Raw genomic sequence first — 18529 nt, forward strand, 5'->3', positions numbered from 1 at the left:
TGCAAGGTTTCGAATATGAACTTACTTCTGTTGCTGGTATAATATTGTGTTAAGCATTAAACTCGATACCTGCGGAAGTGAGTCATATATCTTGTGTTAACATGCGGTAGTTCCATTACGGAAGTTCTGCTGTCAACATTTAATATTACAAACATTTCGTATCTCTAAATATTTATTTTGACAGATTTGAGAGCACGTAGCCTTCCTCAAACTAAATAGAGGAACTTGGATTTGTTAATAAATTTCGAGCGTTGGTCAGTGTGCCGTCACGTTACATTTACGTCTTATTCGTAACAGAAATAATGAAACTTACTATGCTGTACTTTCTTTCAATCTTATAACAGCAGTAAACTTTATGTCTGGTCTGCATTTAGTTCTGATAAACTGTAATGTTTGCTGGTATTACGAGATTCCTACTGAACTGCGCGCTATGGGCTTGGCTGCTTTGCTCCTTCTGTGACGTCATTTCGTTAACCAATAGCAGCTCGTCTCGCGTTGGGCCCAACCTTTAGTAGTGTTTAAGAACCTTGGGTCGCACTCTAGTTCTGTGATCTAAGCGCTAACGTGTAGCGGAGAATAAAGAAAAATCAATCCGCCATATTGAGTCCAAAAGATGACGGAGAAGTCTAAGGAGCGTCTCGAGAAGGCCCTGACACAACTTGTGAATATAGCGGAAGGAGGCAGTTACCTGAAAAAAGGAAGCCAAGGAAACTCTGCACAGAATCGTAAGTAACATCCGAAACTTATTTGCAGAACTACAATCAGCCTTAGAGGCAAGTGAAAAGGCAGCAAAGAATACTCGAAATGAGGTTGGAACAGGTATAAGTACAGATATAGAAGTAGACGACAGCTACTCAATAGGACAACCAGCCACATCTAGCGACACGAAGCAAGAAACAGCATGTCGGAACAAGACGCTAGCAACTCCTGTTGGACAATGGAACATTCACAGCAGTCAGGAGGCGACACCAAGTAGCCATTCCACCGACTACTCTGGCAGGAACATAACACAGCCGATACCTAGCGGCCTCCGGGCCAACTCTTTCAGCATAGACAGTAAGAAGTTACGACACGATACTCAACAACCCGCGATAACAAGTGAGTTGGAAATAGTTGAAAATAAACTGGAAGAAGAAATTTCCCAAAAACTAACACAAAAAATGGAAGCCATGATAGAACATCTCACCAACATCTAAGAAATTTAATAGATGAGAAAATCAGAACCCAAATTACACACTTAGCTGGGTCCGTGACCACAGCAAAAACAACTGAGAATATACCAAGCGAAACTAAATCGAAAGAAATAACGCGAAAATCTCCCAACCCGCTAACTACACAAAGAACCTTAATTAACGACAAGAGAGACGAAGAGATCTCAGTAAACAACGACAAAAAGGAAGTAGACTTTGACGAATCAATCGGCGACGAAAACAACCAAACATGGACCGCAAGAAGGAAGCGCCGAGGGAATCAACAGAAGATGACCCCAATAGTAGTGGGCACGCAGCAACAACCCCAACAAGAAACGGAAGCAATAGACGGCCCACTTCAGGCAGCCGTACGCAAAGCGTGGCTCTATATAGGACGCCTCCAATATAACTCCACTCCGGAGAAACTTATCCGACACCTCCGGAAACTAAAGGTGACGGAAATAATAGAATGTGAGGAAATAAAATCCAAAGGAACTCTAAAAGCCTACAAAGTAGGCATGCCATTAAACGAGCTTCACAAAATCACAGTTCCAGAAGAATGGCCTGAAGGGGCTATAATTAGGAGGTACAGGTTTTTTCGTCCCCAAAGCAGAAGTGCAGAACTCGAATCTTAACCTACTACTATGGAACGTTGAAGGACTTAAAAGCGCCTTAGAATTAACTGAAGGCGAGCTCCTAAGTAGCCATGACATACTCATCCTGACAGAGACTTTCGCGACGGACAATATAGAAATCCCCGGTTTCTACTCAAAATATATTCCTGTAAAAAAAAAGGACCATGGGGAAGACCTACAAAAGGAATATCCTGCTTCTACAAACCAACTATAGGAAGAACATCTTGCGTCTGTGAACAAGAAGACGCCATAATAATGGAGTCCGAGAGAGTGACTTTCGTAGGCCTATACATCGAACCACTGACCCCGATTGAAGACATCATAGCAATCCTGATGACTGCTCTAGGAAAGACGCCCACGGGAAAAAGTATTATTATAGCGGGCGAGCTAAACTGTAGGCTACATAAGTATGATTGCAGAAGTAGGAAACTATTACAGATGATGGCTGAAGAGGGATTTACACTGGTTAGTAAGAGAGAAGACAACACTAACTTCGCACATAATGGTAGCAGTATCATAGACATAATCCTGTACAAAGGCAACGATCTAGAAGTAACGGACCATAAGGTGTTATATTCCGACGCGGTGACACCAATAAAGAAACATTGTCCAGTGACAACTACTTTCAAATTGAAAGAGTCTACAGGCACACGACAGGAAACAAACCATACGAAAAGAACCTCCAGAAAGATAGACGTGAATAAAATACGCGAAAATGGAGACAAGCTTACCATCTTTGAAAACAAGATTCAGGAAAAGGACCTAGATGCTGCTGCAACAGCGCTAGCCGCAACCTCCACAATAAACGAGAGAAAGGCAAAGGAATGGTTCGATCAACAATGCTATACAGAGAGAAAGAGAGTCATATCAGCCCTTCACGTGGCCAAACGCACTCAAAATCAGGACGACCTAATCACATATAGCAGACTCAGAAAAGAATATAAAAACCTTCTAAAGAAGAAACGAGACGATTTCACAGAACTCGAGGCTAGAAGAATGGTGGAAGGAGCAAACGAAAACCCCTACATTGCTCTAAAGCCACGACAGTCACAGACAATGGGAAAATAGAGATGCCAATCTGGGAGGCTCACTTCACGAACATCCTAAACCAACAAAGGGTCAACGAAGCTCATGAAATAACAAGACAATACGATGACATCAGAAGATTTACAACAGAGGAAATTAGAAACACTATATCAACATTGAAAAACAAGAAGGCAGCAGGCCCGGATGGGATATTTAACGAGCACATCAAAGCAGCCTCGGAAGTTTTAATCCCAGCAATCACAAACATGATGAACTTATGACTGTATAAAGGACAAATCCCGGTGAGCTGGAAAACCTCGAAAATTAGAATGATATACAAGGGAAAATGAGAGCCACTTGACCCAAACTCGTACCGTGGAATCGCGCTAGAAAACAACTTTCTCAAAATTCTGACGAATCTTGTGAAGATAAGACTAACAGAGGAAATCGACAACAAGATCCCAGAGGAACAATTTGGATTCAGGAAAAGTCGAAGCACCCTACATGCAGTCAAAAACCTCATAGGCGACATCGAGGAGGATATAAGATTCCCAAAAGAAAAATTCCACGCAGTATCAGTCGATTTGTACAAAAGCGTTCGACAATCTCAACAGGACCTTAACATGCGCCAAACTAGAACAGATGGTGGAACAAAACAAGGAACTAAGCGTCTTGATACACAACATCCTGAGTAGAAACACCATCATAATTTCAGACAACGTAACAACCTCGCAAGAAATTATACAGGCAAACGGAGTGTTACAAGGAGACCCCCTTAGTCCCCTTCTGTTCAACGTAGCCATACATGACGTGGTCCAAGCAATAAGAACTTCCGCTCCGTCCCTCAAGATTTATATATACGCAGACGACATGGTGATGGGTTCTCACGATACTAACGAACTCCAGAAAGGAATAAATGCTCTAGGAACATGGGCTGAATACAACGGACTGCAAATAAACGCAGAAAAGACAGTACACATGGTCTTCAGGAAAGGAGGACGCCTATCCGCAAGGGACAAAATTTACCTCAAACATGAACCTCTACAAACTACGAACAGCTTCAAATATCTGGGCGTAACGGTCCAGACAACAGCACACTCATTCAGAATTCACACAACCCAACGAGCAGCTGCCGCAACCAAAGCCATCTACGACATCATGCCATTAAGCAAACTTTCCCTGGATACCTCTACAAACTACGAACAGCTTCAAATATCTGGGCGTAACGGTCCAGACAACAGCACACTCATTCAGAATTCCCTCTTTGAAGCCAAAATCGTTCCTATTCTAACATACGGAATAGAGATAACGTGGGAAATGTTAACCTATAAAGACCTAATACGAATGGAAAAAGTGAAAGCCAGATGCTTGAAAGCAGCCCTCGGAATTTCAAAGTACACCAAGTCAAGACTAGCGTACGAACTCGCGAGAGAAACATTTCTAATAGAGGAACTGAGATGGAAATTCAATCTGCCCTGTACAGACAACTGGAAGAAACTGCGGTTAAAGAGGGAGAAGGAAGAGAAGGAGATATGGCCAGAGTTCTACTCTTCAGTGGCCATGATGAACAGAGCATGGACCGGCACAAACCAGGAGCTGAGACATTTTGTAAATTCCATGGCAGTCCATGGCTACCATCACAAAATCTGTAGGTCGAAGACATACCACGACCCGGACTCGATGTGCATATGTGAACTCTGTGATAAACATTGTGATCGATATCACGTACTGTCGTGTAAAAATCGTGTGAAATCAATCATAGACCTCTGTATTGATTAATTATCCTAATACTGCACAACTTGTGCGCAATAAAGTTTATATATGATAATGTACCTGAAGAACATTACCTAAAATTGAAAGCCTGGATGCAACAACAACGTTGCTTAGTTAATACCAATTTTTCAGGGGCCAATAGGCTATTTAAAAATTTAGAATGAGAAAGTAAAATTCTGTTTCTTGCCAATGTGACATAGATAAATGCTTTCTGATTTGTTGCTAACTTTTAAGATTTTCGTACTCATACCGTATTATTTTGGGACTACGTAGTTCTCGCGTTCAGCAAGCAGGGACTTTGACTTAATGGTAGATATTGGTGCTATTAGTATGGTGTAAAAATTAGCCTTCCCAAGACAGAAGTGATGTCAGTAGGTAAGAAATCTAAGAGATTTGAATGTCGCATTGGGGTGCAAAACAGGAGCAGGCAGATAATTGCAAGTATTTACGATGTGTGTTCTCCCAGGATGGCAATATAGTAAGCGAGATTGAATCAAGGTGCAGTAAAGGTAATGCGGTGAGCTCGCAGTTGCGATCAACAGTATTCTGTAAGAAGGAAGTCAACTCCCGGACCAAACTATCTTTACATCGGTCTGTTTTCAGAACAACTTTGACGTACAGGAAGGAAATCCGGGTGGATTCAGGATATATTATTTATAAGTTAGAAGTAACAGACATGAAAGTAGTGAGAATGATTGCTGGCACAAAGAGGTGGGAACAATGGCAGGGGTACTCGGAATGAGGAAATAACGGCTAAGTTAGGAATGAACTCGATTGATGAAGCTGTGCGCATACACCGTTTTCGGTGGTGGGGTTATGTGAGGTGAATGGAGGATGATATATTACCTAGGAGAATAATGGATTCTGTTATGGAAGGTAAGAAAAGTAGATGGGACCAAGAAGACGATGGTTTACCGGTTTAAAGTGAAGGGGTCTATTGCAGAAACGGCATTTAGACTATGTTTACTGTTAAAAAATGTCTAAGTATGGCATTGCGAAGACGTTATTTATCATGCTTAAACACTGCCGAGAACAGTGTTTAACCTGAAATTTTACAAGTGAATAACTATCAGATGTTATGATCCTTGACAGAGACAATTCCGGAAAGAAATATTAGTCTGATGGCCTCTTGCGTGTCGTCCGCTGCAGGAGTACAGTTTAAAATAAGATTTCGCTTTTGAAGCCTGACACAGGAGACTGTCAACTTGACCAAAATTCTTGGTAACCGATATATTTGGCTTAAAGGTCACACCGACTAGGCCTACATCCATATCCGATCGTCAGAGGGCTATCACATACATTCACTGCCAGGTAAGCACATACAATAGAGACACTGGAAAGTTTTCTGTTAGGATAAACGTCGCGCCAACTACGGGATAAGAAAATGCAAGGACGAGCCGTGGCCCTAAGGACAGCCCCAGTATTTGCCTTGTGTAGAAATCGGGAAACTACGGAAAACAACCTTGAGGCGTGGCGATGGTGCGTTTCGAACCTACGATCTCCATTGTGGTCCGTAAACCCATTCGGTTACACCGTAATATAATTTCATCTTCCCTATTTAGATTACACTCACCGTAATAACACTAGAGTTGGTGGCGTGTCGTTTTAGCTATTCTTATTTGTGGGCAAGTCGTGCTCATGCTTATCCATATTTGAGCAATGTGTAGGAATACGACAGCTCACTAACGTTTAGGGCGCGTAGCGACGAATTTCATTGGTTGCGACAAGCAAAGAGTTGCATGGAAGATACTACTATTTCCATTTTGGAACCAACATTGAAACTTTAAACAACGTCTAGGTAATCAATGGCTGAATATTGTTTAAGCAATAGATAATCGTGAATAACTTAGACGTTGTCTTCGTATCTGCAATCGGTTCAAGACTGATGGATGACACAGAACTAGTTATGGTGGAGGTTAGTAAATCGGCAGAACTACCAGACTGAACACTGAAAAGCGTAACAGGCTATAATGAAGCTGTTTGTATTATGTTCTGCAGTGGTACAATAAAAATGGACGTCTGCAAAAATATAATTGTAATTGATATTTAAATAGGCGTGTCACATACAGTGAATATGGAAATACTTCATCATAGGGTAGAGAAAAATAAAAACGCACGAGGGTTCATGTTCACTCGGAGATGAGGCAGTATGAGGTACCTAACATTGGCAAATCGCAGAGCTTCTGGTCGCTGTTGGAAAGTTGTTTCTCTTCTACACAAAGTCCTGATGCATTCTGTGGTACCGATATGTCGAAATGTTCGAATTTTCGGTTTCAGTGCCAATGTGGTAGATTTTGCGACGAAAGTATGATGACATAGCAGGGGGTGATTCTGGTGCCCGTACGATAAGCCGTTCCGTTATGTTCAGTAACTGGCTTCTGGCTGATTTATTCCATGAACGTACTGAATAAATAGGAATAAAACTTGTTCCCACCTTCACAAATGTTCAGTTTCGAGGTCGTCAGCTTGTAAAAGCGTCTCCTGAGAAATCAAGTTCTATGAAATATCGCGTACTGCATGAAACCACAGCGGACCGTGCTCTTTTCCCATACCATCAACAAACGCACTTTTGTACTTTAGTAAACGGTCCTTCTCTCCCGGGTTCCTTTCTCTGCAATTCCGAAACTACATGGTTGACAATTGTGATCGGCCTCTGGAGAGCAGATGCATATCCATTATACTCGGAACTGTAAACAATGGACCCGCCTGTTACTAGAACGAACAGAGAAAGAGTCGAAGCACGCTCGTATTTGAACCGTGAGGAGTGTTCGGAATTGAACTCTTGCACGATTAGACAGCGCTCAAATAATAATTCAAGGCAGAATAACGCTGTAATTGGCACAATCTGAATTCCATTTCCTACCGTGCGCAAAGGGGTGAAAGAGCTGCGAGGGGAGAAAAGAGAGAGAGAATGAGGGCGTGGGTAAAATAAAACTGTGGAACCCAGATCCCATATGCCAATGAAATGAAATGGCGTATGGCTTTTAGTGCCGGGAGTGTCCGAGGACATGTTCGGCTCGCCAGGTGCAGGTCTTTTGATTTGACACCCGTAGGTGACCTGCGCGTCGTGATGAGGATGAAATGATGATGAATACGGCACATACACCCAGCCCCCGTGTCAGTGAAATTAACCAATTATGGTTAAAATTCCCGACCCTGCCGGGAATCGAACCCGGGACCCCTGTGGCCAAAGGCCAGCACGCTAACCATTTAGCCATGGAGCCGGACATATGCCAATAATAGGCTTTCGAGATTTATTTACGTGTTTGAGTAAGAGATCACAGGCCCCACCGGGTGACTTAATGATGCATTTTCCAGACAAAATGGGTTTGCCATTCGAAGAGGGGGCGTTATCAGATTTGTTAGGCCTACTCTACCTCGAAATCTGACTTGCTGGCTGAATGGTCAGCGTACTGGCCTACAGTTCAGATGGTCCCGGGTTCGATTCCCGGCCGGGTCGGGGATTTTAACCTTCATTGGTTAATTCCAGTGGCTCGGGGGCTGGGTGTTTGTGCTGTCCCCAACATCCCTGCAACTCACACACCGCATAGAACACTATCCTCCACCACAATAACACGCAGCTACCTACACACGGCAGATGCCGCCCAACCTCATCGGAGGGTCTGCCTTACGAGGGCTGCACCAGGCTAGAAATAACCACACGAAATTATTATTATTACCTCGAAGATTTTGTGTAATCATTGAAGGATATCCTAGATATTTTAATTTTTGAATACTGTCTTGAACAGTCATTGTGCGAAGTTTAGGACGATTTTCGAAAATGTATCGTTTCGAACATAACTTAAAGTATTTTTGTTTTGTCCAAGAGCCATTGTTGACAGAATCATCAGCAAAACCAAGCGCGCTGACATCTAAACTACTGTGGTCTACAGACAGATTATATAAAACAGGTGATAATGGAGCTCACTTCTTGTAATTGTTCTGCCATCTGATTGAAGATGATCCATCCGAACACTGCGGTTTAATTTACTTATATCTAGAAACACAAATGTAACATTTTCGTTTGTTTTTCAATTTTTATGCGGCTTTTAAAGTAGCGGAATATATAGGGGCACGTTGCCGTCATGGTGGGCCATTGGTCTTCAGTTCTTGCACAGAGTATTCCTTGAGTTTTTCTGGCATCCATGCAATTTTTTATATTACTGTAGCGATGTTAGCAGCACTTTGTAAACTATGTTTTGTCACCGCTTTCATCATTGGTACTATCTCAATTTATTTTGGTCCTTGTTCAATTTTTTATTCAGTTTCGTAATTCTAGTCGAGTTCCCTCTTCTCATCATCGATGGGCATTCCTTCATATTTGTTTAATTTTCAGTTTAAATACTCGGAGTATCTTAAGACTGCCTTCCGTCTCCGATTACAGTAGAGAAACTCAGACAAATAATTCTGGCATTTTCCTCCCGACATTTCCTAATTATTTTGAAGCTTCTGTGGATTCTTTTAGGCATTAAAGATTTCAAAGAGACCTAGACAGGGTTTTTGGTTAGTTTCATCAAGACGAAAAGTCCTCTCAGTTTTTGTGCTGAAATACCTCACGGGGAACACTATAAGAACCTAGGTGTTAATTATCTTCATTGGTGAAATAACATCAACGAGTTTGTAAAGAAAGATTACAGATCTCCTTACATGGTTATTGTGTTCAAAGGACGAAATGGGGCAAATATTCGTTTATAGGAGGAGTTAGACATTGAAATAATTTAGCAAGGGACATGTTCGATATTTAGAAGTTGCAGAAACGATATAATGGATAGAGTTTGGTTCCAGTGGTTTGGAGCCTCGCCAGGATTACTTGATTCTAGAACTGAAAAAAGTTTCAAAGGAAGCCTCACTATTTGTTCTGGGTCATTTCCTATAAACAATTATTCCCACGAAAATGTTGCAATCTTTGGTCTGGGAAGTATTAGGGGGTAACGAGAGGAGCTTTCGAGTAAATGTCGAGCTGTCTGTGGAGAGATTGTGTGCAATGATGTACTTATATGAGTTTACAAATAGGAAATATGTTAAATCACTGCCTAAAAAAATTGAAAACCCAGCAGGGGAGAAAACTTCAATTGTTGAGAGGGAATGTGATGTTACTTCAGTGATTAAAAAAAATAAGTCAAATTTAAAAAGTACTTTGCAGTATGAGTATGATGTTGCACACCCTTGCAGGGGCGCCTCTCCTGAGGCAAGCGGGCCCACAACTGTTGTATCCTGGATACTGCATTGGGACAGAGTTGACGTCCGCGTTGGCCCAGACATCTTCTATCGGGGACAGATCTGGGGATCCTGATGGCCGCGGGAGTTCCTCAACATCGGGCAGACCGTTCATAGAGACACGTGCAGTGTGTGGACGAGCATTGAACACATGAGGAAACAGGATGTCCGTGACATACCGTTCTGCCCTCTGAGTCCCTTCAATAACTACCAGCCGTGACATGACATGGCTCCCCATACCATGACGCCAGGAGTAACATTGGAAGAACGGGACCTTTCCCCTGGTCACCGCCATACTCGCAGACGACGGTTATCCCAGATAGTTGAGGACAGCGATTTATCAGTGAACACATTGCGACTCCATTCATCAGCCGCCCATGTTTCTTGCTCACGGCACCACTCCAAACGCATTCGTTTGTGATGTGGCGTTAACGGTAGCCTACGTATGGGACGGTAATTCCCCAGTCCGGCTGCAGCTAGTCTCCCACCAATGGTGCGGGATGACACATTTTGCGGGATAACTCGTTCTCGGATAGCAGGCGCAGGTGGTGGTCAAACGTCGTCGACCGGGACCTTGACGAGTATATTTGCCTTCACGTCCCCATGCAGTCGACTGTCGCATCCAAACGTCCCACAAATCTGGATATTTCACCATTCTACCAGCCGGCCAAATGGAGACCCACAATGAGGCTGATAACGCTGTCTCACACGAGTACAAGGCATCTCTGTATCCTTCATAGTGATCACTCAACATATGACGGGCCTGGTATAACACTAAACACGAACAACGCCACTTACTCGCCGGTGGTGCTTAAGTGTGACATCGAGCCTTTCCTTCTGGGTGCTTCAATTATTTGTCAGGCAGTGTATAAGAGTAAAGTTGGAATTGAAAAGGATGAAATGAGGCAAATATTCGTTTACAGGAAGAGGAGTTAGAGATTACCACGGGAAATGTTCGATACATTTCCCAATTGACAGTGTTCAATAGTGATTACTTTGATAGTCGTTTTATTAATAGAAAATACAATGGGATGGATGAAGTGGACCTGACAGCATCAGAGCGACATTGATCTTGAAAGTTAGTAATTTTCCCAACATTCTTCTTACATTCTGAAATGTGAACTTTTCACTACGGTTTATGATATTGCGACTCTTACTTCAGTATAGTTAACATATCAGTGTTGCTAGGACTGCATTTGGTTAACATTAGAAAGACCGTGCGGTCATTTTGGCCAGAAACAATGTTTCCTTGCCACATAAATCTCCTGGATTTTATTTCAAGTCGGCTATATTTGAACGGTCATAAAGTGAAATTTTTGTCGTAATCTAATTAGCGGCGTACTTCAGTTATTCAGTTATTCGAGTAAGGTTTTGAAATTAATTTTTTTCCTGTGTTCTAAAGAAAATTGGCATACATGTTGTTCTTCCCTGATCCTACCACGACACGCTGCAGTGGTTTCCGACCTGCCTTACAGTTACCAAATATTCACCAATTTGAATTAATATAACCTTTAGTCAACCACAAGTTTTTATGATCAAACTTTTATCATATATAGGAAGAGTTTTCGTCTCAAAGGAACGAAGTATGTCTTAAAACTCCGCCACTTGCAAAACATGACAACACGATTTTTATAACAACAGTGCATTGTATTCGGATGTTTCATGCCACATTACATCAAAGACATGACTGGAACCACTGACATTCATGACACTTGAAAGCAAAAGAAACGCTTATTCTCTCTGAATAGACAGGATCTGGAGAACTTGCTGTCTGATGGAACACGCACAAGCTCGAAATACATCAAAACAAATGTAGGTTATGAAATCAGATGAGTGTTGAGCAAGGGAGGGCAGTAGAGGTACCGGACTCGTAAGGAATGTCAGACTCGCGTACGGTTCATTTGGACAGATGGAGCGATCATAGGTGTATATTATCTCATCTGTTATATTAATGGAACATCAGTGAATACTTGCTAACTACAAGGCACAGGCATTGTGCAGGTCGGAAACCACTTCAGCGTGTCGTCATAGGAGGTGCAGCAGGGCCTGTCATTTATCGTCTAAAGTCTGGAGGTGGATGATGTGAGTGAGACCAGAAGAACCTTCTATAGCAGGCTCAGGTGAAATTGCACAGGAAGTTCCTGCTGCTAGGCCAGATAAAACAGGAATGATTTTAAAAACCCTTAGAGAAAATCAGGATGTAGTCTGTTTTATATGTTACCGCTGGTATAATAAGATATTATACAACAATTTATTATAATTTTAATCTGAGAAAACTGGAGGAAAACACCGGCACGTTCCTTCTAGCGTTAACACTCCGTGACTTCGAAACGTATTTTGTAAGTCGGCTGATACAAAAATTAAAATCACACTTAAGTTCTTGACAAGGAATCTGAAGGACATGAATTATCTCTATAATTACCTCGAGAGTTCCCCAGCGACCATCTTCGACCCGCACGAGCTCGTACGTGAAGCCCAGCTCCTCAGCAAACTTCTCCAGAAGGTCGATACAGAACCCAGAACAGCACTGGTAGAAGCTGCCGTTCTTGTGAGCCATTGGGATGTTCTCGAGGCTGAAACAAACAATCACTTCCTCGTCTACAAACCTTTGATTGTGTCTGACGTGCACGTTTGGGTCTGCTCAAGGGTTAATGTCCCCATTCGACGGACTTAGGTCAGTCAACAATCTTCATTTGCCCCCATTCCTTATGAACACTGTGGAGAGGTTTCGCAATTACACCCAGGCTTTTGGAATGCAATCTAGTGATTAGAAATTGTATACCACTACCTCCTCAATATTGTGATCGCCGACCCAGCCAACCACGTGTCAGGCCATAAAGAGTTTATGCCCTAACTTGAGAGAATAACTTGCACGAAGTGACCAACTGAGTCGCAGATTCTACTTCAGTACACAATAACATTTTTTCACCCCCCTAAAATTGAGTTTTATAGTAAGAAATAGTCGGAAGTATGAGGATACTGGACATCACAATATTTCAGAGATTACAACAGAGCTCCATGTACACAAAGCAACATACACACAACAAAGCACATGTCAACATTATTTATAATTAAATATTAATTTAAAAGAAGTAAATTCATAAAAGTACGAAACACAATATTTTACGCAATCGTTAACATCTCACTTGAGACGAAGATCGCTTTCCTGTTTACTCAGTGGATTATTGAGGGAACTGCGCTCCCAATAGGAGTGGGACTTCCTATTCCAGTCGCGGAACAATCTGATCCAAAAAAGCAAGAAAGGAACAGGCAGGTCTTCTGATTAAATTTCCCGAAAACACGGCCGTCGTACGATTAATTACCCCCCTATCCCTGCCATAAACCCAATAGATGTTAGCCGTCACACGATTTCAGGGCCTAATTACTGAACGATAGAAGAACAACAAGTAACAATTACTTGTAACAAATACCATTTCTAGAAAATTTTACTTGTAATAGTTACTTTTTACTGAACTCATCATTCACAATCATAAAAAGGAACCCCTAAACCATAGTCGTTGGAAACAGCGCATCGGTTTCTGTATCGTTACTTGACCAACGCCCTGTGTCTTCCTCCACCCGGCGAGAGCTCTGAGGCTGGATAGCAGTTTCTTTGGGTTGTAAATGGATTTAGATTTACCAGATCCTAGGGGAGAAGTTCGGAAAGATTCTAGAAAAAGTAATTATTGAATTAATAATTGTGTTCAGGACAAATTTAGAAAAATTTCATAGGACCACGGGAAGATTTCAGAACAGAAGACGCTACGAGAATGTGTTATCAGTGGTGATTTTTTTTTTGCTATTTGTTTTACGTCGCACCGACACAGGTAGGTCTTATGGCGACGATGGGATAGGATAGGTCTAGGAATGGGAAGGAAGCGGCCGTGGCCTTAATTAACGTACAGCCCCAGCATTTGCCTGGTGTGAAAATGGGAAACCACGGAAAACCATCTTCAGGGCTGCCGACAGTGGGGTTCGAACCCACTATCTCCCGATTACTGGATACTGGCCGCACTTAAGCGACTGCAGCTATCGAGCTCGGTGGTGGTGAATTCAACCCACGCTTCAGCATTTTAGATATGTAACAGGTAAATTAAAATTATGGGACCAGGAGATTCATGACGCCTAAAATTTTGTGAATATTATGAATGCCAATTTTAAATAAGACCCATAGGATAACAGCGTTGGATAATGTGGTGTGAAAATTACATAATTTTCTCTCGCCAGAACGCACTCAAATACTAGGATAGAAGAGTGGGTGTCAGGCATTCTACAATCGGTGGCTCGTGAGTAAAGACTGTGTTTCGACTCGGTCCATGATCTATGTGCGCACCGTGTTGAATACCTCAAGATTTGATATGGTAAGAACTTGTGGGGTGTGAAATAAAATAAATACTCAATTGGTAATTGTACCGGCGGTACACATTCTCCGGCTAGTTAAACTGAGAAGGCCATCAATATAATCTAACTTGAACTGGTGTATTACTAGATACATTGATTTTCTACAGTTAGATGTTTCTTCCATCGGTCTGAGTGCCCTCTTGCGGGATAATTAGTTCGTTAGGGAAATTTATTATTACTATTGGCTAACTATAGTTTCGAATATAGCTTTCCTTGTGTATCAAAGTTGTCAAAACTTCTGCTGGTTTCTTCTTCACAGAAATCAACCTATCATAAATTTATAAATATTTTCTCTAACCGATCAAAATTGGGGCTGCATGTACAAGAATCCAGTCTATCAGTAAAACTTCTCCTCAAAAATACTACAAAACCTGCGCGCTTTAGGGCCGTATCGTTTTCATCTTGCTCCAGTTATTCCAGTGCGGCGTGTACTAAGCGCTCAGGGCTGTGGACGTTCGTTCAGAAGGCCCAGCAATGCAAGGTAATGGCAGAATTTTCATAAACATGTGACAGTTCCTGCAGATAGCTTGAGGGGAAGGTTTCAATCTCTTTTATTTCATTTAAATTTCTAAATCTGGTGGTTAAAATGTAGAATAATTTTCGGCAGTCTGACGACTCTGCTCTACTTTCTACCGGAAAATATGTAATGTAAGGTGTCGTATCCCGGCCAACAGGTGAGACGCCGAGCGGTGAGTTGAATCACCTGATGGCTAACAACAGTACTAAAAACGAAAGGGATATAACATGGTAATTTATAGGCATTAGGTAAGTTGGTTTTTAAGAGTTGAAATTCATAGGATTTCCTATATATATGCGATATTGACAGATGATGTACAAAGAATATACACGTACAATTGAAGTCGGTAACTTAGTGTGACGTACTGGAACTAGCCTTCCTCACAACGGCTACTCCAAGTAAATGCAAGTGGCCTCTAAAGCATTAGAGTACCACTGAAATGCTAAAGCGATGTAAAAACAGAGTATCGTTGAGTCTCACAGAGATTCCTTAAGCTTTAAGTTGCCAACTACGATAAAACCCAGAAGAACTAGGGCTTAAGTCGAGAATATAAGTATGAATGATGAATACCAAGTGTTAGTACCACCGTTCAATTTAATCTACTAAGAAATATTCTAAGTGGCGAGACCGCTTGGAGAATCGATCGCGATTCCCTAACGTGAGCGGAAGGCAAGGCTTCCAAGGCGAAGACTAATGCAATAAGACCCTTGTTCCTTCAATTACATACGTATTTAGAGGGTTTAGCGAGTGATATGAGGGTCTCCCGTACTCTTAGATAAAGCCTTACTGGCTTACCATTGGTCCTACCACCTCCCTCATGTATCACAAAATTCCACGCTATGCACGTGGCAATATTTATTAACATGAACTTGACTTCTCGCCCTTAACCCTATGCTCATAAAATAACTCCCCCATTTCTAATACTTGTCATCATAAACATGACTCTGCGTCCCGTTTCACTTAGTTGGGTTGCCCATTAATTTTAAGTATGGGATCCTTCAAACTACCCCCTTTTCTTGTCATCTCCAGACGACAGGACGTGACTATTTAGATTTGTCCGTATCGACTTCCTCGTAAGACCTCTTGACCACACACAACTCTGTTTTAACTACACTCTTTATCACCCCAACATATGGTTGCTCAGACAGCACAGCCAATGGATTGAGTTATCAAAGTAATCACAATATATTACCTATGCACTGCTACTTGAAGAAGGTTCGTGTCCCTGGACATGGCACCTACCCCCTTACGCAAGAAACTAATTGCCACACATACAACTGGTTTCCACCTGAGTACACGTACATACAGGGTTAATTACCGCATGTGCCTTACATGGCACATTACATTTTGACAATATTTCACTACATTTCATAGTTACACTTCAACTTATTAAATGTTCACATTAATACAATTCTCTTTACCCTTCATACAATTAAATATTCATTTGTTTCATGAATACATTTCACATTACAATTACCATATTCTTTCACAGTAAATTATATTGCATTAATACATTTCAATTCATATATTCCACAGTAAATATAGTACTTAATATAAGTCAGTTCACATTTAACATTTAATACATATCAATTTATATATTTCACAGTACATATAGCACTTTATTTTTCATTTCATAGTTCTTAATATAACTCATTTACATTTCACATTTTTCATTTCACATTTTACAGTGATTAATACATATCAATTTATATATGTCACAGTACATATAACACTTCATTTTTCATTTCACATTTCACAGTAATTAATACATATAAATTATATACTACACAGTACATATAGCATTATCTTCCAGCCTTCTCTGGTAGGTTTTTACTTCCGTAACAAACTCTTGGAATGGTCGGCTTCGAGACTGCAATTGCAACTCGGTTCCTCTGACTATACTTCTTGAGTAAGCCTTAAAAACTTGTGCAGTCACTGCTGACACATTACCCGTACCAAACTCATTATAATGTACGCTTGGATCGTGCCTCTCTCGACACGTCCGAACTGCGCCTCCTTAGGCCAGTCTCACAAATTTTTGTGCAGTTATTACTGACACATTACCCTACCAAACTCATAGGAATGGACGCTTAGGTCTTGCCTCCCTCGACAAGCCCGAACTGTACCTATTAGGCCAGTCTCATGAAATTTTACCTTAACATAAGGTTGCCTGTTCGACTCTGCCCCTTGGCAAGTCCTTTTGCTTACTTTAACAATTTTAAAGTTACATTTGTTACATGACAGCCTTAACGCTGTCTTACTAGTGATTCATTACTTATACAGTGGTCATTGAAACTTTTACTTTACTTGTGTGGTTACGCTCCCTCTTTATTGCCTTCTTGTTTCTCTGATGAGAGACCTTTCATTTAGCTCTATACTGGAAGTAGTAAGATCTGTCATAATTCTACCCCTGCGCTCATTTACGCGCTTTCCTCTTACATACCCCTGTCTATCAAAGTGCACTGTGACGTCCTCGCCTGAACAATATGAGTTAGGACCATTAATTATGGTTTGGCGCATACATACCTTTCCGCAACACTCATCTCCTAGCTCTGACAGTTTATGAGCAAGTCTAAATCTTTTGCAACATCTTTTGCAACAACAGCAGGAACATAAAAATAACAAAATAACAGCAATTGTTCCTCCGCCTATATAAGACAGATAATTCAACTTATTCAATTTATGATTTTGCTTTAATTCATCCTCCTGTTCAAGTATTAATTTTTCAACTTTCTCTACCTTATGACTTGCTAATTTTAATTCCTCTGCATGGTGAAGCACACTTACCGACGGCATCTTTCCTTCATCCTGCAATTGACTCAATTTAGTGTTAATTCCTAAATGATTGCAACAGTCATACTGTAACAATAGATCAGGTACAAACCCTTGATCTTTGGTACTATTTGTTTTAATTACATTTGAAGATTGAATTTTTGATTTTGGCCCAAAGGCCGTACATCTATTAAACATTGTTATTATTCCAGTACCTGTTAACTTAGCATGACTTGTGTGCAACTCCTGACATACTACTGTTATTTTTACCTCCTGTGGAGCGATATAAATCCATTTATTTTCTCTTAAGGGAAACCACATTACTTCTTGTACCCTAATTGCATATTTTTGACAATCTTGTGGCATTAACTGTGCCCCTGTCAACAATTTTACTACACATTCCTCATGTGAGTGAGCTAATTTGATAGCATACTCTTGTTTGCAAACCTTAAGTTTATCATTCAACCATTTACAATTATTAATTTGATTTTCAATTTACATTACATAATTTTGCCTGTTCTGATCCAAAAGTATAAATCCCTTTTCACTATTAATAAAAACAAAGTTTTATATTTCACCATTCACTCTTGTTGGAAATGGTATAACCATAATAAGATCGTATTTGACCTTATCTACCAATGGCACCTTTACAATGTAACCAAGTATCTCATAGTAATGAACACTTCAATCTCTGCTATTCTACTTATTAAATAGCCATAAGCCAGTCTCAACTCAACAGGTAATGTAATTCCTGGTAGGAAATTATTCTGTGCCTTTGAAAACGACCTTATTGTATCACTAGGACTTATAATCTGAGGTTGTAAGACTCCCTTTTGAGCCAACATTATTCCATTTAACAAGATCTCATAATGATCTTTTAATTGTGCTAAGAATCCTTGCGTGTCAATTAAATGCCTATTGACTGCGATTTCAATCTTCGTTCTCCTAAATGCGTTTTCTATTTACTCAGTCTCATCCTTCACATATCGCCGTATTGT

The 18529-nt window shown here is 41.0% G+C and overlaps 1 protein-coding gene across 1 annotated transcript in view; it reads right to left on the minus strand.

Annotated features, from left to right (window-relative positions):
* Nmdar2 (NMDA receptor 2) overlaps window positions 1-18529 on the minus strand; it is an 826846-nt gene that overhangs the window by 142989 nt on the left and 665328 nt on the right. Inside the window, exon 7 of the mRNA XM_067148050.2 lies at window positions 12264-12414. Coding sequence (XP_067004151.1) covers window positions 12264-12414 — 151 coding nt within the window. The remainder of the gene's footprint in view (window positions 1-12263; window positions 12415-18529) is intronic.

The sequence above is a fragment of the Anabrus simplex genome, chromosome 5 (assembly GCF_040414725.1).
Source record: "Anabrus simplex isolate iqAnaSimp1 chromosome 5, ASM4041472v1, whole genome shotgun sequence".
NCBI lineage: Eukaryota > Metazoa > Arthropoda > Insecta > Orthoptera > Tettigoniidae > Anabrus > Anabrus simplex.